Here is a 27,853-nt window from a genome sequence, read left to right on the forward strand (position 1 = left end):
TGGTAGTCAAAATGTTGGTTTCTGATACATAAATCTTGCCAGAGAAAGGTAAGCATTCATATAAACAGATACAGATTTGTCAAAGTTATGGCAACCATTCATATAAACACCAGTTTCTTGGGGTTATCAAAATTTTAACAAGGTTGGTTTTTGCGGACACACTATTACTCTTAAATAAGCATCAGTTTTCTAGCACTTCAGTATTTGTGCAATTCAATTAACAAAGTGAAGCATAAAAGAAGCACTAAAAAAAAAGACTAACCCAAAACCGATTGCACTTCTTAATGGAGCCACCTATTACCATGGATTGATCTGTGCATGCCTCCTACTAAGGTAAAGAGCTCATACATTGCCTACTCATATGTCCAAGTCATCATCTGGATCTTCATCTGAGTCTGGTTGCTCGTCATCTGAATCACGGACATAATGTATCTCACCCTTTGCAGTTCCAGATTTGGGAACTAGTTCGTCCACAAGGGCCGGTGCTAAGTTTGGGTCTCGTTGACCCTCAGGTAGGGATCGGCGGCCATCATATATTTGAATTGGTTCACCCTTTCCTGAGATAATTTAGCAAAGCTTAGTTCCAAATGCATCATCAAATGCGCCTCCCAGAGTCAAAATGCAACCAATTATACCTTTGCTAAGATGCTACTTGAAAAATAATTTGAGTTCATAAATTACCTTGATGTTCAAAAGGAAGAACAACATTTGCCCTGTCAGTGCGCTCTTTTTCTGACAGCTCCAGATTGAACTGAACCTGTTGAACCAACTTACAAAGTTTACAACAAATATTTGTATAGTGTGCCAAAATAGTGACTAACATAAGTGGTACACGACTGTACTTAATTGTTCTGGAATCTAGAATGTAGGCACTAACCTTAGGTACTAGACTTTGGTTCACTTCTGCACTTGCAGGAGCAGAATCAAATTTGACATCATTTCCCTCAACATACAGGTCCTCATACTGCACAGGCAAGGATCCTACAAATTATTAGCCCGCATTCTTCAATGGAATTGAGAAGGCAAAAAAAAGAAGAAGAAACACTGGAGCAATAGGGAGCCTTACAAAGTGCTTCACCCGTCCATTTCGTCTTTTAAGGCGAACAATAAACTTTGCTTTTGAATAATTTTGCTCCAGGGTAGACATGCTTCCAGGACTTTCTACACACGCAGGATCTACAAGTGCTGGCTCCACACAAGCAACCATAGTAGAAAGACATTCAAATGCTCGGGGCACCTTGGGTTCATGGAGGTCTGAATGTATCAGCCAAAAGATTGATGATACTTGTTCTGCAATAGGACAGATTTACCTTAATTCACTTTACTGTACTTGAAGTCATTTAGGTGTCCATACTCCATAATTTGAAATAAGAATGTACAATGTAGTGATCAACCCTAAGTGAACGAGATGCTTCACATCCCTAAAGAATTACTAGAGTGCTGGAAATTCTGTTTCAGCTACTCATGAAGGTTACACTAGAACATGCATGGAAGGTAGAACAAAAGGGAGAAAAAGAATTAACTACCATGACTTCGAAGATTACTAAGAAGGCCGGAAATTGATGGCACTGAAGCATGCCTTAATAAAGAGCTAATCTGAAATAACACAAAGAATGCTTAGTGTTAAGCATAAAGAATGGAACTTAAAGTATCATGCAAGTACAATGAGTCAAACAGTCAATGAACTTTCATCTTTTCAATATGGATCATATAAAGAGATAAAACAGGTTTTGCTTCAAACGGTAAACAATGCCAACTAAACAAACAGTGGAATACTCCACAATGATGTTATGCAGCTCTGTTGTTTGTGGGATAATAATGCTTTAGTTCAAGACAGGTGATGATAATTTACCAAAATTACAACCTACAGAACAAAAACTGAACAAACTCTACCATCGAAGCATAAGACTATATGTTCTGTTTAATTTTGTCTCGTACTTCAGAAATTTCATTTGTCAAATCAGTTCCGTAGATAATTAAACAGGGGTGATGAAACAATCTTGAACAAATGATAGTAATATCTGTAGGAACCCAGTTATGTCTATGGAAGAAACAAAGTTACTAGGAAAAAAAGCATTGAGACCTAAGTACTGTTTCCACCCACAAAAAGGTTGTCAGAGAAGTAGTTAGTTCTTACCGAGTCAACAGCAATAGAAAAATACCTTTTGCCTTCTCCTTCAAACCCTGCCATCCATATAGCATAAGCAGGTTAGGCATAAGGCATAAACAAAGGAACATTAAATGGTAAAAAAAAATCCTCTGTAGTGGATAATACCTCCTCCAAGTTCAGTAATGGAGTACATCATTTTGTTAACATCCTTAACATTTCTTAAAACAGTAATGTTCTCTTTGTTTGTTGAGAACTGCTTTGTACTGTTCTCTTGATGCTGCCGATTTTGAAACTTCTGCTTCCATCCAAGGGGGTCGGTATAGCAATCCAATATCCGAACGCTGTTGAATGCATGTAATGAAAATCCATGTACATTTTATCAATAGAAATGAATTATAACTTAGAAGCAGTGTGACAACAGTTTGTTGTTAGCTTGACCATTTCACTTTGAGATGGCATGTCAAACTGCCAAAAACTTTAAACTGGAAACAGGATGTATAATCATTTGTGAGCATTAAATTTCTCTGCATAGTGAGCAAACCACAGTTGCATTTGGTATTTGCCTAGACAAAGAATACCAAGTCTTATTTTGCACATGCAGAGATACCAAACAGTTCAAGTTGTTTTCAACCAAGACAATCCAAAAATCAAAATTAGTGACATGTTTTAAAAATAAATATAAATGCATAAGCTCCTCATCCAGAAAGTTAGTTAATACGAGAATCATCTTTGATCTGCGCTTAAGGAGAAGGTACATTGGTTTAGGGGCCGAGCCAAGAAAAGATAATATTGGGTCAGCGGGGTCAATATGAATATGAATTTAAAGTAAAAACCTTGAAGTTTGGATTATCTTCACTAGACCCCGGTGCTACTATGCTGGCTCTACCCTGCATTGGCTAGGCAGTAAAACATCCTGATAGGAAAGAGGTTCTGGTTTTACAATTACTCTGACATTTTTCCAATAATGTGCCAATTCTGCTCCAACTTTTTCTGTCACAATAAAAAATGTTGAATACAGACCCAAATCAGAATTGGCTCCCAATACCGTGTGTCCTTGTCCGAGTGACAATCCGTGTCGGAAAAATATTTGCCAACTGAGTCCGTGCACACTCGACACCCTTAAATTTCTCTCAGAAATGGTTTTGTGAGATCGTACCATCGGTTCAAAGCATTTGCGTCAAGGCCGCGGCGTCGCATGAATTCCAAGTACACCTCCGGGCTCCGATCGAACGCCACAACCACCAGCCCCCTGCACCACCGTAAGTTCACAACCAAGCAATTCACATCATCAGCCAAATCTATGCCAGGCATACGCACCAGGAGGCGAAGAGACTGACAGAACCTGGACTGCGCCTTCCCTGCAGCGGCCTGGGAGGCGAGGGCGGCCGTGACGTGGAGCATCGCGCCCGCGGCAAGCGAGCAGCACTGCAGTGGTCCCTCCAAGGCCAGCGCTGGCGCGTGCTCACCGTCGAGGCGCCCGTCCCGTAGGTACCTCACGACCGCCTCCGCCATCTCTGCTCCTCTCCGCCGCCGCCCGCCGCCGCTCGTGGCGCAAAAACCCTAGCTCGCACAAGAGCCCGAGACGGTTAGCCAAACTCCCGGAAGCCAGGGAGGAGTAGCACGGGGCCCAGCTGTCAGAGAGACACAGGAAACCCCTAGGCCCTCTCACCCGTGTCGGATTAGTCAAAGACGAACTCCTTTGACCCCGCCTCGAAAGCTCTCAAGACCTCCAGCTCCTCCGCTGCTCGTTCTCCTCTCTTGCGGCGGCCTTCGGGGGAAGAAGAGGAGAGGAAAAAGGAGATGAAGGCGTGCGCGAAGGCGGCGGGGGAGAGGCTCCCCCTGGTTCGTCCTCCCACCGGGCGAGCGCAAGCTCGGAGGTATTGCTATCTCCCCTGTCTTCCGATTCTTCTCTGCTTGCTCGCTAATCGATGCTCCGTTCTGAAATTCTGGTTGCTTAGAGATTATCAGTGCTTTCATTGTAAGATTGCGCATGTATCCAGTATCCATCTAGTTTGAGTTGTTCTGCTAGTGAGTGAAAGCGGAAACTAATTCACGCGATAAACTTTCCATTGGCCATTAGGCTAATCACAATGGGAGGTTTCATCTCACCGTTTCCAAGAATGCCACGTCAGTTTGGGGGATGAATGAAACACCATGCCACAATGGAGAGTTTCATTTCACTGTTTCCAAAGCTAACCAGTGTAATTAAATGCCAGTTAGCCTCATGATCTAGTGTGGCATGTATATTTGTAGCCATACAATAGAACAATAGTTTTCGATGTGCTGTTATACATAAATTGAAACGAACATTTGACAAATAAAGATAGCAAAATCATTTAGATAAGGTTTATATATATTACATATAATATTTATAAGTAGGTAGATACTTTTTAACGACGCCCATATTTTTGCCAAATATGCTCAACCAAGTCCTTCTTTAATTTTAGATGAGCCGAACGATCTTGAAGATCCGTTTGATTCTCTAGCACTCTTTCAAATGGAATAGATTCACCAAAGGAGAATTCGGGTTCTTCGACAATGGTAGAACTTGCAGCCTCATTCAAATCAAGATTTTCTTCAATATCTTCTTGCTTTTCATCTTCCACTATCATGTTGTGAAGTATGATGCAAGCTACAATAATGTTCTCAAGTTGTTTTTGATCATGTAGACGAGCTGGTCGCTTCAAAATACACCATCGACGTCGTAGGACACCAAATGCTCGTTCAATATCCTTTCTTTTACCTTCTTGATGATTAGCAAATTCTTGATCCTTCTCATTGATAGGCATGGATATTGACTTAACAAAAATAGCCCATTCCGAGTATATTCCATCAGCAAGATAGTAACCTTGGGTGTATAGATTCCCATTAACCGTATATTGCACTCGAGGAGCTTGCCCTTGGAGTTCTCTTATAAACAATGATGATTGTTGAAGGACATTGATATCATTATTAGAACCAGCGACACCAAAAAATGCATGCCAAATCCAAAGATCATGTGAGGCCACAGCTTCAAGAATTACAGTCGGTACTTTTTGATCACCCCGAGTGAATTGACCCTTCCATCCAACAGGACATCTTTCCCATTGCCAGTGCATACAGTCAATACTCCCCAACATGCCAGGAAATTCTCTACTCTCTCCAACCTTTAACAAACGTTCAATGTCTTCCTTTGTAGGACGCCTCAAATAGTGTTTGCCAAAAACAACAATAATACCTTCCACAAATTTTTTCAAAGCTTCTAGTGCAGTTGAGTCACCAATCTTCAAATATTCATCTAGGTGATCAGCTGCACTACCATTAGCCAATTGCCGAATAGCTGCTGTACATTTCTGTAATGGTGTGAGGCCTTGACGATTAGTACAATCTGTCTGCGTAGTGAAATATCCAGACCACTTGCCTAGCTCCTCAACAATGCGCAGAAAAAGTGTCCTTGACATGCGAAATCTTTTACGAAAAATAGATGGAGGGTAGAGAGGATTTTCAGAGAAATAATCATCATACAAATTTTGTTGAGCCTCCTCCCGTTCCCTTTTGATGTACTTCCTTGGACGAAGATGAGGATCGGATGCCACATCTTGAAGAGCTTCAACGCTGGTCTTCAAAACACTAGTCACCTCACTAACAACATCATCCAAGATATCATCCTCCGCCAGCAATTCATCTAACAAAGAATAGTTGGGTGGAACATCTGACATCTTGTGGTGGCAGTGGCACACAGGTACACATATGACAGTCCTATATATATACATAGCAGTCAAGAATATGCACAGGTTTCACACACGTGGCTAAAAAAGTTCATGCATCCGTTCACACAAATAATTTCCGTTCACATAGGAGACATAAATAATTCGTGCACTTTCATTTCAGTTCACACAGGAGACATAAATAATTTCAGTTCACACAGGAGACAATTCATGCACTTTCGTTTCAGTTCACACAGGAAACATAAATAATTTCAGTTCACTTGCCTACACGCACACAAATAACTCAATTAACAGAAATGGCTTCAGTTCACACCTGAAAAGAAAGTAACAAGGTGTGAAAAGCCACAATATAGCAAGTATAAAAGGCAGTGCATGTACAAGGTATGGACATAACTCACTCGCCACCACTGTCACCAAACAATTTCAACTCCATCTTCTGCAGTGTCTTCTCTCGATTTATTCTTGCTTGCTCAGACAATTGACTAGTGTCTTGCTGCAGTAGTGAGCTGTATACTTCAAGCAATTTGGCCTCCTTTTGCTCCTGTGCAGCCTTGAGTTGTATCCTTGAGATTTCCAGTTGAGCTGCAGCCACTTTTTCACGCTCTTGTTTACGTTCTTGTTGCACTTCAACAATTTTGTTTATGTTCTCCCCGAGAAGAACAATACCATCTAGTACCTCTTCTACCTTGCGCTTGCCATTCTTTTGAGCCTTGGCTGCATCTCTTCCTATAGGTCGTTGTGGGGGTTGCTGATCTTTGTCTTCAATAATGTCAATGGTACGGCTCTGACCTTTTTCTTTATCCATTTGTGAGATATGTGCACAAAATTTAGGCTCATTTCTGAGGGCTTTCCACCAATGAACCAGCGTGAAAGGCTTGCCGTTATTCGCATTTGCATACATCTTTTGAGCCTCATCCATTAGCTGATCATTGGAGTACCCACTTGTATGCATTTTTGATACGGCACTCCAACACCCATTAAAATTGCTGATCAATGTCTTCAACCGTGACCAATGAATCTTTAGTTGATTAACATCCCTTTGACGATCTGCTGGAGCATGCTTGTTGAAGTATTCAGCAATTTCTTTCCAAAAAGTATCTCCTTTCTTGTCATTGCCATGTATCGGATCATTAGAACAATTCAACCAAGCACTAGCCTACAAACAGCATTCATCAAGTTTAGAAAGCAGTTGAAACAGGGAGTGCAATATAGTACAACCAAGCACTAGTCTAGAAATAGAATACTTCAAACAGGTTTAGAAAGCTTTATTACCAGCCTCACTTCCTCTTCATGTGTCCAATATCTTTTCTTGACTGTCCTAGTTTCCTCACTGCCTGTATGACCATCATCATCAATGTCAATTGTTCTTTATCAAGTCTAGATGGTTTTGGAGTCCTTGTAACACTTGGCGGCGGCAGTGGAGAGGTGTTGAAGTTTTGTGCAAGACCAACAATGTGGAAATTCTGTCCAAGTGGATGCGACGGCATTGCCATGTATGGTTGGTTAATGAGATTCACAAAACCTCCTTGTGGATAAAAGTTCCTGTATGCAAAAAAAGATGGCATGGTTAAATAAACTGCTCATTAAAATGGCCCATACATCAACTGCAATATATATGTTTATGTTAATGTTCCTTCCACTGGTTGTATGTTAATGATCTGTTCAAGTTAACTGAATCAATCAAGAGTAACCAAGTAACAAGCCTTCCGACCTTTGCTACACAGCTATACTGTACGGTTTAATTAGCAAAATTTCAAACCTAAATGCATGACACCATTTAACTGAAACAGCCATGTGCCTCTGTTAACTGAAACCAGAATCATAATACTCAACGCCTGCCGGATTTAAACAAGCATATGCCTATGTTGATTGTCAACTGAATCAACCAAGACCAAAATGCTTGTTATGCCTGTGTTAACTGAATCAATCAAGACCAAACAAGCATTTGTCCATCTATCTGTCCAAAATCAACGAGCAGGTAAAAATCAAAGAATATATACCATGCCGGATTTGGTGGCCGATGCTGCAACTCCGGGAAATGTGGCATTACAGAAGGCGCTTGTGGCGACTCCGGCGTAGAGGGCGAACGGGGTGATGTTGTTGCCGGCACTTGCTGCTGCTCATGGCCAGAGGTGCCACCACGGGGCTTCGCAGCTGCGGATGAGCGGCGCCGTCCTGAGCTCGTCTCTGCCTCTTTTCTTGGCTCCATCGCAGGGGGCGCGGGCGGGGGCGCCGCGCAGCAGGGGGCGCGGGCGGGGGCGCGCCGCCGGCAGCAGGGGGCGCGGGCGGGGAGCGCCGCCGGCAGCAGGGGGCCCGGGCGGGGGAGCACCGCCGGCAGCAGGGGCGCGGCCGGAGCACGGTCTGGAGGGGCCGCGACAGCGTACAGGGAACGATGGATTTGGAGTTCCACGGTGAGAAGAAGAAGAAATTTGGGGGCGGGAGGGAAGGAAGGACGGGGATTTTGCGAGGGAAGGGCGCGCGCGGGGATTTCGCCAGGGAAGAGCGCGCGCCGGAGGCGAGCGCGGGAGGCGCACGGGATGCCCCGTGAAACGAGCACGGTCACAGTGGTGGTTTCACGCTGTTTCCAACGTCTTGGAAACGAGTTAGCACAGTGTCGTGGCCATGAAACTGTTTCTTTCTGTTGGAGTGTATTAGGCCCATGGGCATTGTGGCCCATAGAGGCCCATGTATGTTACCTCTTCTATACCCTGTCTAGGGTTTTGAATACAGTCAACTATCTCTTTTACATGGTATCAGCTTAGCTAGGCTCTCCTCCTCCCCTCCTGCCCGCCGCCGGCGCCGCCGCCGCCGGCCACCATGGACGGCCGCCGGCCGCCGGCCCCTCCTCCCCTCTCCTCCTTCCCTCCTCTCTCCTCTTCCTCTCCCTCCTCTGCTCCTGCTCGCGCCGCTGTGGGCGCCTGGGCCGCCGCCGCTGGGCAGCCGCCGCCCGGTTTCCCCGCCGCCGCGCTGGTCCTCCGGGGGGGGCCGGCTGCGGGCGTCGCCGCGGCCGCCGCCGCGGGCGCCCCGGCTCCCCTGCTCCCGGAGCCGCTGGAGCCGCCGCCGGGCGCCGCTGCGGGGGCCGCTGCGGGCGCCGCCGCGGGCGCCGCCGCGGGCGCCGCGGCTCCTCTGCTCCAGGAGCCGCCGGGGCCGCTGCCGGGCGCCGCAGCGGGCGCCACCGCGGGCGCCGCCGTGGGCGCCGGAGCTCCTCTGCTCCAGGCCGCTGCCCCTCTGCTCCAGGCTGCTGACGCCCTGGTCCCCCTGCAGCCCGACACCACTGCTGCCGCAGCTACTGCTGGCGCGGGTGCCGGGGCTGTGGGACCCCAGCCGCGCGCCGCCGTCGATCCGGCCGTCCTGCGGGCTGCTGCGCAGCTGCTGCAGGCCGCGGGTGCCGATCCGGCCGCCCTGCGGGCCGCTGTGCGGCTGCTGCCAGCCGCGGGCGCCGATCGCACCGCCGCCGCTGTGGCCCACCGTGCCGCTGTCGCTGCGGGCACGCAGCCCGTCGTCGATTCTGCGCCCGGTGCCGCTTGGTCTGGCCTCGGGATGGCACCCGAGGATGCGCGGTTCTCCGCCGCCTTCCGAGGCCAGCAGGCCGACGCCGCTCTCGCCGCGGCCCTCCTCACCGCCAAGTCGGAGGCTTCGGCCGCCCAGGAGCGGGTCCGTGTGGCTGCCCTTGCCTGGGAGCGCGAGCGCGCCACGGCTGATGCCCTCGCTCTCTGGGTCGTCGAGACGGAGCGCTACCTCCGCCTCTCCTCCGGCCAGCCCGTCGACCCTGAGCCCGGCACCTCCTCCTCCTTCCAGGCCCCGTCCGCTGGATCTGGAGCCCGGTACGACCCGACCGACCCCATGGTCGCCCAGCTCCACCTCCAGGCAGCCGGCGTCCAGAACATCAGGGCCCTGGTCTCCGTCCTCCTCGACCCCGCGTCTTCCTCCTACAGCCGCTGGCGGGACCAGGTCCTCCTCACCCTCCGCCGCTACGCCCTCGACGACCACGTCCTCGTCGACTCGCCGATCGAGGCGCGGGACGTGGCGTGGCTGCGTCTCGACAGTGTCGCCATGTCCTGGATCTTCGGGACCATCTCCCTAGATCTCCAGGACCTCGTCAGGACCCCCGGCGGCACTGCGCGACAGGCTTGGGTGGCGCTCGAGGGGCAGTTCCTCGGCAACGCCGAGCACCGCGTCCTCCAGCTCGATGCCACCTTCCGCACCTTCGTCCAGGGGGACCTCTCCGTTGGTGAGTACTGCCGGCGGATGAAGAGCATGGCTGATGCTCTTCACGACCTCGGGGATCCGGTGTCCGATCGGGTCTTGGTGCTCAATGTCCTACGGGGCCTGAGCAGCACCTACGACCACCTGAAGTGCTGGATCACCCGCCAGAGGCCCTTTCCCACCTTCCTGCAGGTCCGGGACGACCTCGCCCTTGAGGAGATCACCAGGGGTCTCGCGCCCGGATCCTCCTCACCCAGCCCGCCGCTCTTGTTGCTGCTCCACCGGCCTCCTCCGCTGCTCCTGCCACCTCCCTCCTTGGGGCTACTCCCGCCGGGCAGACCGGAGGATGGGGAGGCCGTGGACGTCGCCGGCGACGGGGTGGTGGTGGTGGCACTGGTGGCCCTGCTCCTGGGGAAACCGGTACCGGTGGGGGCCGTCGGAGCGCGTCGGCCTCGGCTCCCGCTCCTGCCCCTGCCCCTGCCCCTGGCGGTACACCCTGGCCATCCTTCAGCAACCCATGGTCAGGGCGCATCTCGATGTGGCCGCTCCAGGGTCCGGCAGGGGGGCTTCGTCCTCAGCTCCAGCCGGCGGCCATGTTCACTGGTGCCGCTCCATTCTTCGCGCCGTCCTGGACCCGCCCGCTCAGCCTAGCCAGCAGCCGACCTGGCCTGGGGGGTGGGACCAGGCCGCTCTGGCGCAGTCCTTTAGCACCATGGGACTGACCCCGCCGGTCAGCACTGAGTGGATCGCCGACTCGGGTGCCTCGTTCCACACCACTCCTGATGCCGGTATCCTATCTTCTGTCCGACCCCCACACCCCTCTTGTCCTTCTTCTATCATGGTTGGTGATGGGTCTTGCCTTCCTGTCACCGCCGTGGGTTCTGCTCCTCGTCTTCCTAATGTTCTTGTTGCTCCTCGAATGGTTCACAACCTTCTTTCCATTCGCCAGTTTACTGCTGACAATTCCTGTTCTATCGAATTTGACTCCTCTGGTCTTACTGTGAAGGATTCGGCTTCCCGGCGTCCACTTCTCCGTTGTGACAGCCCAGGGCCCCTTTACACCCTTCGGCTTCCTGCTTCCGCTGCCTCGCCTTCGGCTTCTTCGTCTGCTGCTTTTGCCGTGACACCTTCTTCCACCACCTGGCACCGCCGGCTTGGTCACCCCGGCCGCGACGTTTTGGCTCAGCTTAGCCGTAGTACCGATGCTCCTTGTACTAAGGCTCCTGCTGAGCACCTCTGTCATGCGTGCCAGTTAGGTCGTCATGTTAGACTTCCGTTTTCTTCTTCTTCTTCGCATGCTGCGCATGTTTTTGATCTGATTCACTGTGACCTGTGGACATCTCCTGTACTCAGCATGTCTGGTTATAAATACTATCTGGTCATTGTTGATGATTTTTCTCATTACTCTTGGACTTTTCCTTTGCGCGCCAAGTCTGAGACCTTCCCCACCCTCCTCCACTTCTTTGCCTGGGTGTCCACTCAGTTCGGCCTCACAGTTAAGGCCGTCCAGTGTGACAACGGGCGGGAGTTCGATAACTCCACCTCCCGGTCCTTCTTCCTGTCTCGGGGTGTTCAGCTGCGTATGTCTTGTCCGTACACCTCTCCTCAGAACGGCAAGGCTGAGCGGATGATTCGCACGACGAACGACGTCGCGCGCACCCTTCTAATCCAGGCCTCTCTGCCCCCGCGCTTCTGGGCTGAGAGCCTCCACACCGCCACCTACCTGCTTAACCGTCTCCCGTCCACCGCTTCTCCTGCTCCCACTCCACACCATGCTCTCTTCGGTACCCCTCCTCGCTACGACCACCTTCGGGTCTTCGGGTGTGCGTGTTACCCTAACACCTCCGCCACTGCTTCTCACAAGCTGGCGCCCCGATCGACTCGTTGTGTGTTCCTCGGGTACTCCCCTGACCACAAGGGGTACCGATGCCTTGACCTCACGTCTCGCCGCGTTCTGATCTCCCGACACGTCGTCTTTGACGAGTCGGATTTCCCCTACTCTACCTCCTCTACACCTTCTCCTGACCCCGAGCTGGAGACTCTCTTTCCGACTGACCCGGTGGTTCAGCCACCGTTACCTGTTTGTCCTTTTCCTGCAGGTTTCCCCGGCACGCCGGCACCGTCTCCGGTGATCCCTGCTGCGTCGAGCGCGGCCCCGATGCCCGCAGTCGCGCCGCGCGCGGTTCCCGGACCCTCGGTCATGCCGTGCGCGGCCCCGGTGCCTTCACGTGCACCTGCGCGGTACACCCAGCCGGTGCAGGTGTACCGTCGTCGCTCGGCGCCGACCCCGGCACCACCGCGGTACACTGAGCCGGTGCAGGTGTACCGGCGTCGTTCGGCGCCGACACTGGCGCCGCCTCCTGCTCCGGAGGCTCCTGCGACGCCGCCGCCGGCGCCGTCGCCGCCACCGCCTCCTCCGGTTCCCTCTGGTGCCGAGCCAGAGGTATACCACCCGCCAGTCATCCATCGGGATCCTCGGCATATCCATCCCATGGTGACTCGGCGGATGGCCTCTCAGGCCGCGACTCTCTCTGCGGCAGAGGGAGAGCCGCGGGTCTCTCCGGTACCCTCCTCTGTCCGCGACGCCTTGGCGGATCCTCACTGGCGTCGCGCGATGGAAGAGGAGTACGCGGCTCTTCTTGCCAACCAGACATGGGATCTCGTGCCGCGTCCGTCTGGTTGCAATGTGGTCACTGGCAAGTGGATCTGGACGCATAAGCGTCGGGCTGACGGCACACTGGAGCGCTACAAGGCTCGCTGGGTTCTCCGGGGGTTCACCCAGCGGCCTGGTGTGGACTATGATGAGACCTTCAGCCCAGTCGTGAAGCCTGCTACGGTGCGCACTGTCCTGTCGCTTGCACTCTCACGCTCTTGGCCCGTGCACCAACTGGACGTAAAGAATGCGTTTCTTCACGGCACTCTGTTAGAGACTGTCTACTGCTCTCAGCCAGCGGGATTTGTGGATTCGAGTTGTCCGGATATGGTATGCCGGCTCAACAAATCTCTCTATGGGCTGAAGCAGGCTCCTCGAGCTTGGTACTCTCGGTTCGCCACGTTCTTGCTGACATTGGGATTCACCGAGGCCAAGTCTGACACGTCTCTCTTCGTCTACCGCCGAGGGTATGAGACCTCCTATCTGCTGCTCTACGTTGATGACATTGTGCTCACAGCCTCTAGTCAGCAGTTGCTTCAGAGTGTCATCTCCTCTCTGCAGCAGGAGTTTGCTATGAAGGATCTCGGTCAGCTCCACCACTTCTTGGGCGTCACTGTTGAGCCTCACCCGTCTGGTCTTCTCATGCACCAGCGGCAGTACGCACTCGATATCCTGGAGCGGGCTGGGATGACTGATTGCAAGCCCTGCTCCACTCCTGTCGACACTCAGGCGAAGCTGTCCGCCGATCTGGGTGATCCGGTGGCTGATCCTACTGCCTACCGGAGCCTGGCTGGTGCTTTGCAGTACCTCACCTTCACCAGGCCGGATCTCACCTACGCTGTCCAGCAGGTCTGTCTCCGTATGCATGATCCCCGGGAGTCACACCTTGCTGCGCTGAAGCGTCTCCTCCGCTACGTCCGTGGCACTGTGGACCTCGGCCTGGTACTTCACCGCTCGTCTTCTGCTGAGCTGGTGGTCTACACCGACGCTGACTGGGCTGGCTGCCCGGACACTCGTCGCTCCACTTCCGGCTACGCCGTCTTCCTGGGCGGCAACCTGGTCTCTTGGTCATCCAAGCGGCAGCCGGTTGTCTCTCGCTCCAGTGCCGAGGCGGAGTACCGGGCTGTCGCTAACGGCGTAGCGGAGGCGTCCTGGCTCCGACAGCTCTTGGCGGAGCTCCACAGCCCGCTCGCCAAGAGCACGCTCGTCTACTGCGACAACGTCAGCGCCGTGTATCTCTCCACCAACCCCGTCCAGCATCAGCGGACCAAGCACGTGGAGATCGACCTACACTTCGTGCGCGACAGAGTCGCAATCGGCGATGTTCGGGTCCTCCATGTCCCGACTACCTCCCAGTTTGCTGACATCTTCACCAAGGGTCTGCCCTCCTCGACCTTCTCGGAGTTTCGATCCAGCCTCAATGTAGCCGGTGGCTAGTTGTGGCTGCGGGGGGGTATTTACCCTTTGTATTCTCTTCTTATCCAGTCCTGAACACCGCTGCGCCGGTTGTTCAGACTGCGGGGGGGTGTTGGAGTGTATTAGGCCCATGGGCATTGTGGCCCATAGAGGCCCATGTATGTTACCTCTTCTATACCCTGTCTAGGGTTTTGAATACAGTCAACTATCTCTTTTACACTTTCTCTTTCTTCATTAAATCAGTGCCACATCATCAAAAATGCTGATGTGTCATGATAATTAATACCATGAAACCCTCCATGAAACTCCTATTGTGAATAGCCTAGGCAAATATATAGGAGACGGTACAACCGAGGGAGAGATTACAGGAGAGAGATATCAGGGATTTGATCTAATCCTGGTCATACACGCCATACATGCCTAAATAACAAACTTGCCAAAGGAGGAGGAGGCGCTGTTGCCTGCCTGGCAACATGCGCGCACCGCGGACGTCCGTGCGTGTGGGACGCGCCTGTCCGTTGCATGACTGCTGCCCACGGTATATGTCTAACACTCCCCCGCAGTCGAAACGGTAGATGGTCGAACGTTGAGGCTGGAGCGAAATTCCATGAAGACGAATGTCGGCAGCCCCTTGGTGAAGATGTCAGCATACTGTGACGAGGTTGGCACATGGAGAACACGGACGTGTCCAATGGCCACACGCTCATGAACGAAGTGTAGATCGATCTCCACATGTTTGGTCCGCTGATGCTGAACTGGGTTGGTGGAGAGGTAGACTGCACTGATGTTATCACAATATACCACAGTGGCCCGAGTGAGCGGAGAGTGAAGTTCCTGTTAGACATATACCCTGGGCAGCAGTCATGCAACGGACGGGCGCGTCCCACGCGCACGGACGTCCGCGGTGCGCGCGCGTTGCATGACTGCTTCCCAGGGTATATGTCTAACAGTGAGCATGAGCTAATTGTCACATAGTTTTGTTAATATTGTTCCAGGGTAGCCTGACCTCATCAATTAATTGATATGTTTTGACGTTCCTTGTATAACTGGGAGTGGAAAGTGCAAAATTACATGAACAGTTGCTTTCCCTCCCCTTATTTTATTTGGATGCAAATCATGTGACGGCAATCGATGCTTGTTTCATGGACTCACTGTATTTGATTAACACTGTATCTGTAACTGTACAGTAAATATGTCCACCAATAGTAGCCATCTTATACTTCTTGAGCCTGATATCATTGCTCGCGGTACCAACTTTATATCGCTAATATATATTGTGTGTCGGCTAAATGCAAATTAATAGTCTGTGCAATCCTTAATTATGAGAAATCATGTTTGCTTGAAAGAAATTTGGGACTTTTGGCTCGCTAAAGAAGTATGGAAACACAGGGTACTGAGAAAGTAGTGGGCACACTCCAAATATTGTGGACATGTTAATCCTGAAATAAAACAATCCATTCAAATCAACTTGGTTGCTAGAGACTTTATACATATACTGTTCACCTTTCACGGCGATTCATTTTTTAGAGCACAGGAGAATTACATTTTTTTTCTTTTCTTTCTCTTTTTGTCAACGCTACAAAAGTACTGACACAGTGACACATCTGTTATGTTCAGCTTTGTTAAGGTAAGCAGATTACCCTCTCAACGGACAAGGTCTCAAGTATCCTGCTCAATTGAGGTGTCAGAAAATGCAGCGCATAGAATAGAGGCCACAGCAGAAAACATTTTCCCAGCAACCAAAGATCATGTCACAAAAGCAACTGATGCGATTAACAGAGGACAAGTGATCGCGGTGCCCACTGATACAATATACGGGTTTGCTTGTGATGCCTGGTTAGTCTTTTCTTAATTTCCCTGTTGTCACAGGAATTTTAATTCATAGTTCGCTTCCTTTTCACCATCTTTTTACTCCATATTAGTGTACATTACAATTATGCAGCAATATGTTATAGCACATCAAACTCAAAAGTACTTTCATAATAACTCCAGAATCAAGTTAGTGAGAGGAAACGTCCACAAACATGATAAACCTTCATCAGCTACTTTTCAATTCTGCTTCCATCTCCAGTTAGAACTTAGGACTATTTCATCCTTTCAAGATAAGAGTTCATTTAAGAGGTTCTTTGTCTGTGTTTAATTTTCTGTATTCTTTTGTTGGTTTAGCTTCTTAAAACACTCTTCATGACAGCTCTGCAGGAGCAGTTAATCGCATTTACGAGATCAAAGGGCGCATACAAACACGCCCTCTGGCAATCTGTGTTGCTGATGTCTCAGACATATCACGATTTGCTTTAGTAGATCACTTGCCGCATGGATTGCTTGATGGTCTACTTCCTGGGCCTGTCACTGTTGTTCTAAAACGAGGTTCAGATACCACACCGTTTTTCTTAGTTGTCTAACATCTGTCTCAATCAGAATGAGGTGCTGAGGATACAATGCATTTGTTTACATTTAGGTGAAGACAGTATATTAGAGAGATCACTTAATCCTGGCTTGGATAGCATTGGAGTTCGTGTGCCGGATCTGGATTTCATACGATCCATTGCTCGTGGTGCTGGAAGTGCACTTGCACTTACTAGCGCCAACTTAAGCGGACGACCTAGTAGTGTCAGCATCAAAGATTTCGAGGATTTATGGCCACATTGTTCATATGTCTTTGATGGTGGAATACTTCCTTCTGGGCGTGCTGGTTCAACAATTGTTGACCTAATAACACCAGGAGTCTACAAGATATTGAGAGATGGAAGGTAAGCAGTACTAGTGATGTGAATTCCTTGAAACTTTAATGAAGCCTCCCTCAGCAAATTGAGCTATGGAATCATAAAACTGTTTTTACCACAATGTTTAGACGAAATAATGTTTGACATCAATTTGCAGTTCAAGGGAGGAAACAACAGGGGTGCTTGGCAAGTTCGGCTTTGTTGAAGCTTCATGACAACCTAGTGCCTTCTACGAAGCTGAAAGAATCAAAGAGTTCTCTTTTTTTTATCCTTCATGATTCCTGTTTGATTAGGTGATGTATGTACATGTCGTCGTGTGTGATTTTCTTTTTACATCTTCCAACTTTTTCCTGTGATGCGTTGTTGAATAGAATAGCAGAGCTAAACCTTATTTAAGGAGTGCAGAGTGTGATGTGTTTTTTCTTTTGTTGGACATGAAGCAAGTCAGCTGGGAACTCTGAATGTGCTGTGCACACGACACAAGTCGTGCGAAAAAAAAATATGAACTTCTTTTTTTGTCACTGCTTCACTCGCGGTTTTGCTTGTTTGCTTCTAGATGACATCGACTCTGAAAGAAATATACAAGAATCACGAATGAAGATAACTAATATTGTTTCGAAAGAGGGAAATGATTGTCTCACTTTTCATTTGAGATTTTCAGCTAAAAGAACTGCATAGCAATAAGCATCAAAGTGGCCGCAGCTAATTTTGACCTGAAGGCAAAGCCAAAACCCAAAGGGATGATGAGCTGAAGCGTGGAATAATTCACTTTGGAGTCTTCCGACAGCAGGATAAAAATGGCCTTTTTTCCTTTGCCTTCCGTTGCAATTTTCCAAGGTGAAAACTGATACATGAATGGCTAATCTTCTAAGCTTTTACAATTCTGACACAACAGCAGGTAATTTAACTGGTAATCCAGAGCCCTGACTGAAATGCTGCATTACACCTAGCACCTGAAGAATCAGCTGGTCTAGACCTGCACGTCAATGAAGTAGTGCTCACTCCCTGAGCCCAGCTCGACCTTGACGCTCCGGGAGACGGAGTTGTTGAGCGCCGGGTGGCTGACACTGACCTTGTACTCGCCGTGCACGAGCTCGGCCTCGAAGAAGCCCTGCGCGTCGGTGGCGCCGGCCCGCGGCGTCGACCGCCACTCGGCGATGAGCTTGTCCACGACGTCCCCCTGCGGCAGGTTCTTGAAGTTGTTGTCGGTGAGGCACATCACGTAGCACCCCTCCGGCCGCCACGCCGACCAGAGCACGATGCCCTGCACCGCCGGGTGCGCGTACGCCTCCCTCAGCACCTCCTCCAGGTGCTGCGCCTGCGCCGGGCCGGCGGCGACGTCGACCTCGGTGAGCCAGATGGGGATGCCGGCCTGGGCCAGGGTGTCGAGCGCGGCGCGCATGTAGGGGATGTTGGGGTTGGTGAAGTGGCCCTCGAGGCCGATGGCCATGCCGGCGCCGTTCTCCGGGTAGGCGGCGATGATCTGGCGCAGGCGCTGCAGGTACCTGTTCGGCAGCGCGGCCATGTCTCCCGGCTGCTCCAGCGTGTTGAACTCGTTCATGAACATGAGCGCGGAGCCGGCGTCGAGCAGACGCGCGGCGGCGTAGAAGGCGGTCGACGCGTCCCACCCGAAGCGGCCCTCGTAGAAGTTGAAGTGCAGGTTCTCGTTGACCACGTCCCAGCCGATGACCTGCCCGGCGTAGCGCGACATGACGGAGCGGATCCGGCGCGACGCCGCGGCCAGCAGCTGCGGGTACGGCAGCGACTGCACCCACGCGGGCTGCTGGCTGGGCTGGTCCCAGAACACGTTGTGGCCGCGCACGGCGATGCCGTTGGACTTGGCGAACGCCATCATCGCGTCCGGGACCGTGTAGTCCTCGCGCCCCGGCGCCGGCTCCGTGCTGTACCACTTCATCTCGTTCTCGAAGGTGGCCACCGCGAACCGGGACGCGAACCACGTCTGGTACGCGGAGTTGGTCAGGATGTGCCGGCTCATGGCCGCGCCCAGCGGGAAGTTGGTCCGGACGGCGTCCAGGGACACCGCCGCGCCCGCCAGCGGGTTCCCGGCGGAGTCCGTCGCCTGGAGCCTCACCGTCTTCTTGCGCGCCGCCGCGACGGACTCGCCGCGGTGCGCCGCCCACTCGTCCTTGGTGAACGGGTTCAGCGACACGCTGTCCACCCACAGGTCCACCGTCGCGTTGCTCTGCGCGCGCGCGCGTCGTATGGCCCGGTCAGTTCGTGTAAAATTTGCTCATTTATTTTCCTGGAACAAATGAAAGGTTACGAATTGCTACCTCGAAGTAGAGCTCGGCAGGGCCCGAGGACGCGGCGGTGAGGCCGCCCTTGAGCATGGACCAGCACCCGGCCTTGGCGACGACGCCGCCGACGTGGACGAAGTCGCCGACCGTCTTGACGACCGCCCGGACGTCGGCGCTCCCGTCGCCGACCTGCAACCACGCTGTAATACAGCCGGGCGCCGGCGCTCGATCAGTTGCAGTCCCGAGATAGCATCGTAGGAAACGATGCGTGAGAGCGAGAGAGGGATCGATGGATCGCACCGGAGAGGGTGTAGTGCGTGTCGCGCTGCAGGTGCACCTTCTGGCTGACGCTCTGGTACGACCGCGTCCGGTTGAGCACAACGGCGAAGCCGTTGCCCGCCGCCGACTTGCTCTCCGCGACGCTGCCGTAGCCGAACGTGGACCAGCCCCGGAGGCCGGCGCTGAAGTCGGCGTTCCGGAGGATGCCGCCGCCGTACTGAGGCTCCAGCGGCTCCGGCAAGCACTGCATGCGTGCAAAATTGAAAAAAAAAATCCCATTAAATTTCCATTTATTCAACTAATCCAGAATTACTACGAATCCTTAGCGACGGTACGCATGAGGTCATGTTCCCTTAATCTTGGCAGCAATAAGCAGATGCTTTGCTTTGCTGTAGAAACTGCTTGCGTGTTCCTGACATCATCAGACAACCGATCGCTAACGACTCGTAACAATCCAACAAAAGGTTAGCTTACTTGTGTCGTATGCCACGTGGACCAGATTAAAATAATACTAGATGACGTGTGCGTTTCTGTCGAGCTTGGAGTGGCTTACATGACACGTAAGCACATCCAGTCGGTCTCGGCTGCGCCGGCGCCGGCCGCTGTCGTGCATGCTACTGAAAAGCATATTAAGGTACGTACGAGCAAATTAACATAGGAGGGGGACGATGGGAATTCACAACGGGAACGAATTGCGTGCGGGGGATTATCGTGCGGCCCGTGATAAACCCGGCCAATTGGCAACGATTTTTTTTTTTTTTGCTACTAATCTAAGCCGGGATGGCCGGCCGGTGAAGCTTCAGCTGCGATGGTGGGTTGGGAAAGCGGAGGCGACAGGGCGTGGGAGCAGGAGCAGGGACTTGCCTCGATGCTTGCGGAGTAATCGTAGGGGAGGGCTCTCACCATGCAGCCTGCACAATTCAGAGAATCGCTAGCGATGTCAGCTCAGAACTCAGAACAGGTAGCTTCTCAAGGAATGGGAGCTAGCGGGCAATCGGTTGCTCCTGTAATACCTTGCAGGAGAGCGATCCATCCGAGCCAGAACGCCGGCTTCGCCACCATCAGGCCACCGGCGACCTTCCTCATCCTCTCTCAGCACGCACTGGACCTGCAGTGGACACCATGGCAACAACGCAGTTAAACATAAGCTCAAACATGTATTGCCAATGGCGAGATGATTCTACGGAAGATCTGAGCTCCGGCAATGGCGCCTGCATGCATTACCCTGAAGAAACCAAAGGCGTCTGTGACTCGTGAGTAAAAGTGGGCGGGCGCAGTGGAGCCACGAGGAAGAGGGCGATCGATCTAGTTAGTCCGAGGTCGTCGTCGTCGTCGTTGTTGAGCTGTGCTGAGGCGGACTCGAAACATTCGGGGACCACGCGGGCGATCTTTGCGTGGGCTCCGATCCCCATTTATAGGCGCCGGCGGCGAGCACCCGGGCGTGGGATATCCGTTGCATTTGCTTGCTGGACGTGGTCACCTACGCCCACGGGAGAGCTCCCGGCCGGCGAGGGCCAAAGAGTGCTCGCTAGGGCTTTGACTTCATCGCGCGCAAACACACTTGCCGCCGCCGCCCTTTTTCATATTCTACTAGCCAGTGTGACTTGGCAGTGCGTGACGAGGGTGCTTGGTATCCCGTCCCATGTAGTATCACTGTATGCCCCGGCCGGCACGCACGGCCTTCATCTGTGTAGTAGTTCACCGCAACTGACACGCATTCTCAGCGACTGAACTTCTTCTGGAGTCTCTGGTTCACTGATTTGTCTCCACTGATTCTCACGGATTTTCTGTTCATGTTCATCATGAACAAAGGGAATAATATAGAAAAAAATTTAGTGATTCGTACCAGTTTCGAATTATAGTAATACAGGCTTTAGCTATCTGTATATGAAAACCAAAGCCAAATGTACAGAATTGGCAGAATCCTTTTGTGCTATGTCCATTGCTGGATGCATGTGAACCAGAGCCGGCTTTGGCAACTGGCGACTCGAAGGAGTTCATGTGATGTTGTTTCGTCAGAGAAAGAGTTCGTGCATGTGAAGTTAAAACAGGCAAAAATAAAAGAGAAAGAAAAGAAAACATGTGGCGCACCAGAGATACGAACAGATCCTGGCCCCTCCAACATTCATGGCCGTATATACCAAAGTCGAAGATGAACCCCACAAGCTTTCTTTTGCCTATCCACGGGCGATCGCGCGGTACTGTTTTGCCAAAGAACATTCTACGCAGCGCCTCATGTGAACGTTCAGGTCACGCTCAGGTGATGCGGTTTTAACTTATGCGATTTTCTTTTTGGTCATCCCGGGGTACGTGTACGCCTCTAACTTGCATCTCGTGACCATAGTGGCATCAAAATGTTTGGGACGTAAAGGGACAAGAAGAGTGTAAGATTGTTTAGTGCGGCCAGGAAGTGAAGCTCCTGCTGATGCAGCTTCCATGGTTACAGGTAACTTCGACGGCAAATAAGTGAAAAAGGGTAAATTCCTCCTCCCTTTGCTCAGGCTTACTTGGGTGAATAAATATACCTAACTTGATGTTTCGTTGAAAATGAAAGAAACTCTTCTTGGTGTAGATACTGCTTGCCGAAATTCTGTACACTTTTTTTTGTATTCATTTCAAATTTATCGGAAGGAAGTCATTCAGAAGATGTTAAAAAAACAAACAAACAGAGAACGCTTCATACCGACTAAAAACGTAGAACCTTTTGCTCAGTAATAGTCAAGTGTGAATAATGGAGCACAAAAGCTAAAGTGCTCCTACTAAGCACCACATGTAAGTACTCTTAAGCCTTAAACAATATTTGTTTACAGTGTAATTGCAATATGCAACATAAAGATGATGAACATTTTCCATAGATTAACACAGATGACCATACCTACCTCAAATGGTGTCCACAGAATATACTCCCTCCGTCTCAAATTATTAGTCATTTTATCTTTTCCAGATACATATATTTAGATGCATAGCAAAAACTATGTATCTAGAAAAACAAAACAACTAATAATTTGGGACGGAGGGAGTAGCTTCCAACTTCGAAGTGACATTACAACCACTGCTTCTCTGAAGAATTTATACTCGACTACTCACATACATATACATGGCCACCCCCACCTCATCAGCAAGGTGCCACTCACCATGGATTCATTATATTGGTTGACAGAATTGAAATACTCAAGAGGTCACGATGAACTTTAGCCGGGAAGCGGCCAGCAAGGTACAACCAACGGAACGTACAGGGGAGTAGGGGACGAGCAGGAGATTACAGCAGGAACCTTCCCTTTGCATCATCAAGCAGGAGCAACAGGCCGGGCCGGCGCTGGGATGGAGACAGCAGTGTCCTATGCTTGACTCCCTTCTTCAGTTCTTCTCCATGAGAAATGAAAATGTTAAACTCATCTTTCTGCACCAAACAGACTATTCATCCATATTCAGGCATGAGCATGACAGGTTCGAAACTTAAAATGCATGCTGATTTTGTTATATACTCGCGTTTGTACTTATTAGTTGCACAGTTAAGCCAGGCGTGTTTATTCGTGCTGCAGCTACTAATTGTTCCATTTGCAGGGAATTTTAAGCAGGTTCTACTTCTCATGCTTGCAACAAGGCACTTTTATATGTAGTAACAAGATGTAATATCAGAACGGCTGGTTGCAGACTGAAAGTTGGCAGGTGGAGAAACAACAGGTTTAAACTGATTCTGTACATATTGTTATTGCAGGCAACTGCAGATGGGTTTGGCACATTGAAGCGCAAATTTACGTGTGGTAACACAAGATTGGGGCCAATGAAACTAAGCAAAATTGAAATTGCAATCACAATCACAATTTCTATATACTTATTAGCCCAAGTTTTGTGAAGAGTCTTCACAAATTGTTTTATGATTTGCCTAAGTGCCAGGCAAGCTATCGCACGAGCAGCAATACCATAGAGGGAGCTAAGCACCAACACCGTTTATGCCAAACTAAGCCAATGACACCAAAGAATGACAATAATATTCAGATTGAATATTTAATTCTCTACTATAAGATTGACGTTGCAAAATTATTCACCGGCAACAAACAAAATAACTTCAAAATTTCAAGCCACTCTCTGATCACAAAGAATCAGCAACCTATGTGCCCCTAAAGCAGTATTACAGAACACAATGTTACATACAGCAAGGGCAGGCCCAAAGGGTATCAAACGCTTCGTTATCTAAATGGGTAATGAATGGCCCACTAGTGCACACATCCTGCAATGATGGAAGCAGGATTAAGACAGTAATATGCTTGCCACCAAGCTTCTGTAAAAAATCATTCCCCATATTTCAATTGGATTGCCAGCTGCGGAGGGAAAAAAAGATCCATCATGAGCTAAGTGTGTTCTTTTCTTTTTAGTATTATGCATATAAATTAGGAACTCGTGAAACTTTTAGTCATATAGTGCTATGCATTAAGATAACTGGAGAATGGTATTAATAAAATTCAGAAAAGCAATACACATGCGCAATTTAAAATAGATGCGAAGGGAAACATAATGTTTTTTTCCTAAAAAAGAAAGGATGCAATATACATTGTTTTATATAAACAAAATAGTTATCTATGATGTTGAATCCACAAACAATATCAGGGTCAAATGCGCAGCAACATTGTCTACAAAAGTAGGAAACAAGTGGAAAGTGCAGTTAATATCTCTTGGTAAAAAGAATTGTATGTCTCCATCTCAAAAGAAAATAAAAAAGAACTGCATGTCCCATGCCTTAAATCATGGCAATAACTACCGGTACAACTAGTAAGCAATTTTTCATAAAAGAACAGACAAAGTGAAGGTAAAAGAAAGTTTGAACAGGAATGAGAACAACAGACAACATACCCAATTGGTCCAAATCACAATGGTTTCTCATCCATTTGATGCTCTGTTTGCACCAACTGGACCTGTTCAGAATGATCTTCATTTTCTCTTGCTAGAAACGCTGGCATCACCCTCTGATTTCACTAATAGCAGAAAGGAAAACCAGTAAAAACAACATACCTAACTGATTTAAATAATCCTAGATGTTACTAAGAAGTGTGTGAACAAAGTGGTTAATTTATATTTGATGAGCATGCTAAATTCTAGCAAAGTTATACAGCGCAATGTATATTAACAGTAACTCAGTCTTGACAGGTTCATCAGGAGAATGAGAGGAATTCTTGAAGTTAAAGAAGGACCAACAATTTAATATGAGTTAATGTTATGTACCATGTCATAATAAGCCAGTAAGAACTGTTCCAGCAAATAGTATCCCAAGTAAAGGCCTGATCAGGATTCCGAAAACCAGGTCGAGATCTCATTTTTTCTTAGTCAGCAACTATATTCACTTGGTAATTTGGTTGCCTCTCTTTTCTTTTCCCTAAAATTCAGATTCAAAATTCCAGAACATGAGTTTGAAGTCAAAATACACATAGTTTCAACCATACTTGATTGCATTGGCTGGTAGTCGTCAGAGGTATAAGGACAAATCAGGCAGAGCTCTGAAAACCAGAACCAGAATTTTCCAGTTTACAAATGCTGGCAACAGTTTTAAGAATCGTCCATGAGGCTGATAAAGCATATAGCTCAACTCTTTCTAAGTCTGCAAATAATCTAGTAAGATTCTTTACTTTCCAGGAAATAACATGATGTGTTATGATCTGGTGCTTGTACATAGTTAACGTTTGCTCTATCTTTCTATCTATTTTGTGTTCCAGGAGAGAGAAATTTACCAGGAACCCAAAAATTCAAAAATTTCGAATTGTTGCTACTGATATTCTTGCATGTAATATATTCCATGGACTAGTAAGTATACCTAGTCAGCTTATGACCATTTGAGGAAGTTATGGCAAAAGCATGGACATTGTCACATCTCAAAGCAGCAAAACCCACATCATCTACTATCCAGCTGCATGTGTTTGCCTCTTTTGCCTTTTGATAAGGCCTTCCATCAAAGTGATATAAGTTGAACTGTCAACGGACATGCCCTTTTGCATCATCTCATCCAAAACAGCCTTAGCTTCTTTCAGTTGCCCTCCAATGCAGAGCTCATTTACACGTTTGTTATAGTTCTCCTGATCATCGCCTCGTGCATTTCCACCAATTTCAGTGTCACATTTAACCTCTGGGTTCTTCGCTGTCTCATTCATTAGAGGATAAGAATATTTTTCAGATAACTTTCCGCTCTCGTCTAACTTATGCAGCAAATTCTGTGCTTCCTCTGATCGCCCTGCCTCAGATAGTGCAGACAACACAACATTGTAAGTAAATGCATCAGGCTGCAAGCCTCTGACCTCCATGTCAGCAAAGAAATGCAAAGCCATATCAACATTGCCATCTTTGCACAAAGCTTGAATTAAGGTGTTATATGTGATTACATCAACCTTCTTCCCTTTCTCTACCCATGACTCGAAAAGCTTCAATGCTTTGTCAAGCTTGCCATACAGACAAAGCCCATTCATCAAAGTGTTGCAGGTAACAACATCTGGCTTAAAAGAGTTCTCCACCATCTTGTTGTGGAACTGGAAAGCGTTCTCCAAGTCCCCTTCCTTACAGTAGGCATGAATGATGATATTGTAGGTGGTGTCATCTGGCACCAACCCCTTCTCCATCAGCTCATTCAATTTATCAATGGCCTCTTTCAACTTCCCCATTCTGGAAAGCCCTTTGATCAATGTGTTGTAAGTAGAAACACTAGGTGTTAACTTCCTTTCGACCATTTCATCCCACAGACGCAGAGCAGGCTCTGGATTATACTCCTTAAAGTAGGTTGCCATCACTGTACCATAGCTGACTTCATCAGGTAGAAAACCCCTCTGGGGTGGTGAACGTAAGAGCTCCTCAGCCTCTTCATAACGCTTCTGTTTGCATAAGTTAAGTAGTAAAGTGTTCAGGGTGAAAGTGTCCATTTTGAGTCCCCTTCCCACCATCTCATCCATCAACATGAATGCTTTGGCAACATTGCCGGCTTTGCAATATGCATCAACCAATGTATTGTATGTAATCACATCTGGTGCCAACCCCTCCTCTTCCATCATTTTGAGGCGCCCTGATGCCTCTTCCAATTGTCCCTCCCTGCAGAGCCCCTTCACAACAATGTTATGTGTGACCAAACTTGCCTTCACCCCTTTGTCACGCATTTCCTCAAGCAGATTCAGTGCATCTGAAGAGCACTGCCACTTGAAGCACGCATCAAGAAGCGTATTGTAGGTGACTACATCAGGTGATACTATGCCGAGCCCCTCCATCTCATCCTTCAGCCTAAATGCCTCGCCCACCTTCCCTGCCTGGCAGAGCCCTGCTGCAAGCACATTGTACGTCCACAGGTCAGGCTCGAAACCGAACGCCGTCATGGCCTCCACGACCTTGGTCGCCTGCTTCATCCATCCGAGCCTGGCGTACGCCGAGACGAGGGTATTATACGTGGGCCTTGTGGGCGCGATTCCCTCCTTCTTCATCCTGGCCAGCAGCGCCCGCGCCTCGCCAAGCATGCCCTTGCGACAGTGCGCGTTGAGGAGCGTGTTGTAGGTGACAGCGTCGGGGGAGAGTCCAAACCCCTGCATTGTGGAGAGCGTGGAGAGGGCGTCGGCGAGGGTGCCCTTGGAGCAGTGGGTGTGGACCAGGAGGTTGAAGGTGTAATGGTTGGGGTGGAGCCGCAAACCGATGAGGGAGCGGAAGGCGTCCAGAGAGGCCTGCGGCGAGGTGGAGGGGCTGCGCGCGAGGGCGGAGAGTACGGCGTTAGCTGCCTGGAGGGAGGGGCGGACGCGTCCGCGGCGTCGGAGGGAGTGAAGGAGCTGCGCGGCGAGGTGGGGGAGGCGGAGGCGGGAGTACGCGGAGAGCGCGGCGTCGGCGAGCGCGCTCGTGGGGAGACTCGAGAGGAGGTGGCGGTGGAGGTGGCGCAGCGGGTCGAGCGGAACGAAGCCGAGGAGGAGCGGGAGGAGGTCGCGGTAGGGGAGCACGGGGAGGAGCGGAAGGAGGGAGGAAAGGCAGGATGGAGGCGAAACGAGGCGGCGGTAGGCGAGGAGAGTGTGCGGCGAGGCGAGCGACGGGTTGGCGGCGGCAAGAGAGAGCACGCGAGGGTGGTGTAAGGAGGTGAGGCGCGGGAGGTACGGGGCCAGGACGGTGTCCATGGGCGGCGGCGAGGGCAGGCGGGAGGCGGAGACGAGCGCGTCCGCCACGGACGAGACAAGGGCATAGTCTGGGTCAGTACGGGGGTTGGATGCAGCAGCCGGCGAGGAGGAGGCGGTGGCTGAAGCGGAGGTTGAAGGTGGAGTGTCCATGGGGACGGGAGGCGGCGTTGTGTGACGGCGCTGCAGGCGGAGGGAATAGGAAGAAGAAGAACTGGCCGGCCAGTGGAGACGAGGCCTTGGTGGGCTTGATGGAGGCCCAGTTACGGAGGAATTGGTGTGCGCAGTTCGATGGCGGGCCGGTAGCCTCACCGAGGAAAAAAAGGTTGGACCGGGCAGATTGTCAGTTTGTCAGTTTGTCACCATTGGCGCGCGACAAAACTA

General features: G+C 50.2%; 4 protein-coding genes and 1 long non-coding RNA gene across 14 annotated transcripts; 1 reads left to right on the forward strand and 4 right to left on the reverse strand.

Moving 5' to 3' along the window:
• Positions 1-75: 75 nt before the first annotated feature.
• Positions 76-3,879, reverse strand: LOC112874190 (elongator complex protein 5). 2 transcript variants are annotated; one of them, XM_025937386.1, is made up of 10 exons: positions 3,780-3,879; positions 3,453-3,670; positions 3,267-3,359; positions 2,276-2,451; positions 2,138-2,184; positions 1,527-1,596; positions 1,067-1,290; positions 878-964; positions 682-757; positions 76-557 (listed from the first exon to the last, which is right to left on the reverse strand). In XM_025937386.1, exons 2-10 carry the CDS (start codon positions 3,620-3,622, stop codon positions 358-360), a joined length of 1,143 nt encoding a protein of 380 aa, XP_025793171.1. In that variant the 5' UTR covers positions 3,623-3,670; positions 3,780-3,879; the 3' UTR covers positions 76-357. The 2 variants fall into 2 exon arrangements, with proteins under 2 accessions (XP_025793171.1, XP_025793170.1); XM_025937385.1 differs by lacking the exon at positions 3,780-3,879 and having other exon boundaries at positions 3,453-3,766.
• LOC112874191 (yrdC domain-containing protein, mitochondrial) lies at positions 3,696-17,336 on the forward strand. 2 transcript variants are annotated; one of them, XM_025937387.1, is made up of 5 exons: positions 3,696-3,987; positions 15,710-15,928; positions 16,284-16,459; positions 16,551-16,842; positions 16,973-17,336. In XM_025937387.1, the coding sequence occupies exons 1-5, from the start codon at positions 3,911-3,913 to the stop codon at positions 17,028-17,030; spliced, it is 822 nt and encodes a 273-aa protein (XP_025793172.1). In that variant the 5' UTR covers positions 3,696-3,910; the 3' UTR covers positions 17,031-17,336. The 2 variants fall into 2 exon arrangements, with proteins under 2 accessions (XP_025793172.1, XP_025793173.1); XM_025937388.1 differs by lacking the exon at positions 3,696-3,987 and adding an exon at positions 7,197-7,310.
• Positions 6,277-7,183, reverse strand: LOC112874192. The gene is made up of 2 exons (XR_003224914.1): positions 7,090-7,183; positions 6,277-6,973 (listed from the first exon to the last, which is right to left on the reverse strand). It is a non-coding gene; the product is annotated as an uncharacterized LOC112874192 (long non-coding RNA).
• Positions 17,337-17,601: 265 nt separating the features above from the next.
• On the reverse strand, positions 17,602-20,712 carry LOC112874189 (anti-sigma-I factor RsgI6-like). Its single transcript, XM_025937384.1, has 6 exons — positions 20,577-20,712; positions 20,366-20,460; positions 20,217-20,263; positions 19,374-19,596; positions 19,110-19,273; positions 17,602-19,018 (listed from the first exon to the last, which is right to left on the reverse strand). The coding sequence occupies exons 2-6, from the start codon at positions 20,436-20,438 to the stop codon at positions 17,786-17,788; spliced, it is 1,740 nt and encodes a 579-aa protein (XP_025793169.1). The 5' UTR covers positions 20,439-20,460; positions 20,577-20,712; the 3' UTR covers positions 17,602-17,785.
• A 1,407-nt stretch (positions 20,713-22,119) lies between these two features.
• LOC112878121 (pentatricopeptide repeat-containing protein At2g16880-like) lies at positions 22,120-27,652 on the reverse strand. 8 transcript variants are annotated; one of them, XM_025942525.1, is made up of 4 exons: positions 25,159-27,652; positions 24,573-24,723; positions 24,204-24,325; positions 22,120-23,674 (listed from the first exon to the last, which is right to left on the reverse strand). In XM_025942525.1, the coding sequence occupies exon 1, from the start codon at positions 27,620-27,622 to the stop codon at positions 25,244-25,246; it is 2,379 nt and encodes a 792-aa protein (XP_025798310.1). In that variant the 5' UTR covers positions 27,623-27,652; the 3' UTR covers positions 22,120-23,674; positions 24,204-24,325; positions 24,573-24,723; positions 25,159-25,243. The 8 variants fall into 8 exon arrangements, with proteins under 8 accessions (XP_025798310.1, XP_025798314.1, XP_025798312.1 ...); XM_025942529.1 differs by having other exon boundaries at positions 22,120-22,715; positions 23,508-23,674; positions 24,573-27,652; XM_025942527.1 differs by lacking the exon at positions 24,573-24,723.
• Positions 27,653-27,853: the final 201 nt, after the last annotated feature.

Source organism: Panicum hallii, chromosome 9 (assembly GCF_002211085.1).
Source record: "Panicum hallii strain FIL2 chromosome 9, PHallii_v3.1, whole genome shotgun sequence".
Lineage (NCBI taxonomy): Eukaryota > Viridiplantae > Streptophyta > Magnoliopsida > Poales > Poaceae > Panicum > Panicum hallii.

Excerpts from the sequence above, each read along its gene's own strand:
- LOC112874190 (XM_025937386.1), bottom strand. The coding sequence starts at position 3,622 with ATGGCGGAGGCGGTCGTGAGGTACCTACGGGACGGGCGCCTCGACGGT. Across the intron at positions 3,360-3,452 it reads GCAGGGAAGGCGCAGTCCAG|GGGGCTGGTGGTTGTGGCGT; the intron begins GTTCTGTCAGTC and ends ACGGTGGTGCAG. Across the intron at positions 2,452-3,266 it reads GCAAATGCTTTGAACCGATG|CGTTCGGATATTGGATTGCT; the intron begins GTACGATCTCAC and ends TGCATTCAACAG.
- LOC112874191 (XM_025937387.1), top strand. The coding sequence starts at position 3,911 with ATGAAGGCGTGCGCGAAGGCGGCGGGGGAGAGGCTCCCCCTGGTTCGT. Across the intron at positions 3,988-15,709 it reads GGGCGAGCGCAAGCTCGGAG|CTTTGTTAAGGTAAGCAGAT; the intron begins GTATTGCTATCT and ends TGTTATGTTCAG. Across the intron at positions 15,929-16,283 it reads GGGTTTGCTTGTGATGCCTG|CTCTGCAGGAGCAGTTAATC; the intron begins GTTAGTCTTTTC and ends TCTTCATGACAG.
- LOC112874189 (XM_025937384.1), bottom strand. The coding sequence starts at position 20,438 with ATGAGGAAGGTCGCCGGTGGCCTGATGGTGGCGAAGCCGGCGTTCTGG. Across the intron at positions 19,597-20,216 it reads ATTACTCCGCAAGCATCGAG|TGCTTGCCGGAGCCGCTGGA; the intron begins GCAAGTCCCTGC and ends GCACGCATGCAG. Across the intron at positions 19,274-19,373 it reads CACGCACTACACCCTCTCCG|CGTGGTTGCAGGTCGGCGAC; the intron begins GTGCGATCCATC and ends GCTGTATTACAG.
- LOC112878121 (XM_025942527.1), bottom strand. The coding sequence starts at position 27,622 with ATGGACACTCCACCTTCAACCTCCGCTTCAGCCACCGCCTCCTCCTCG.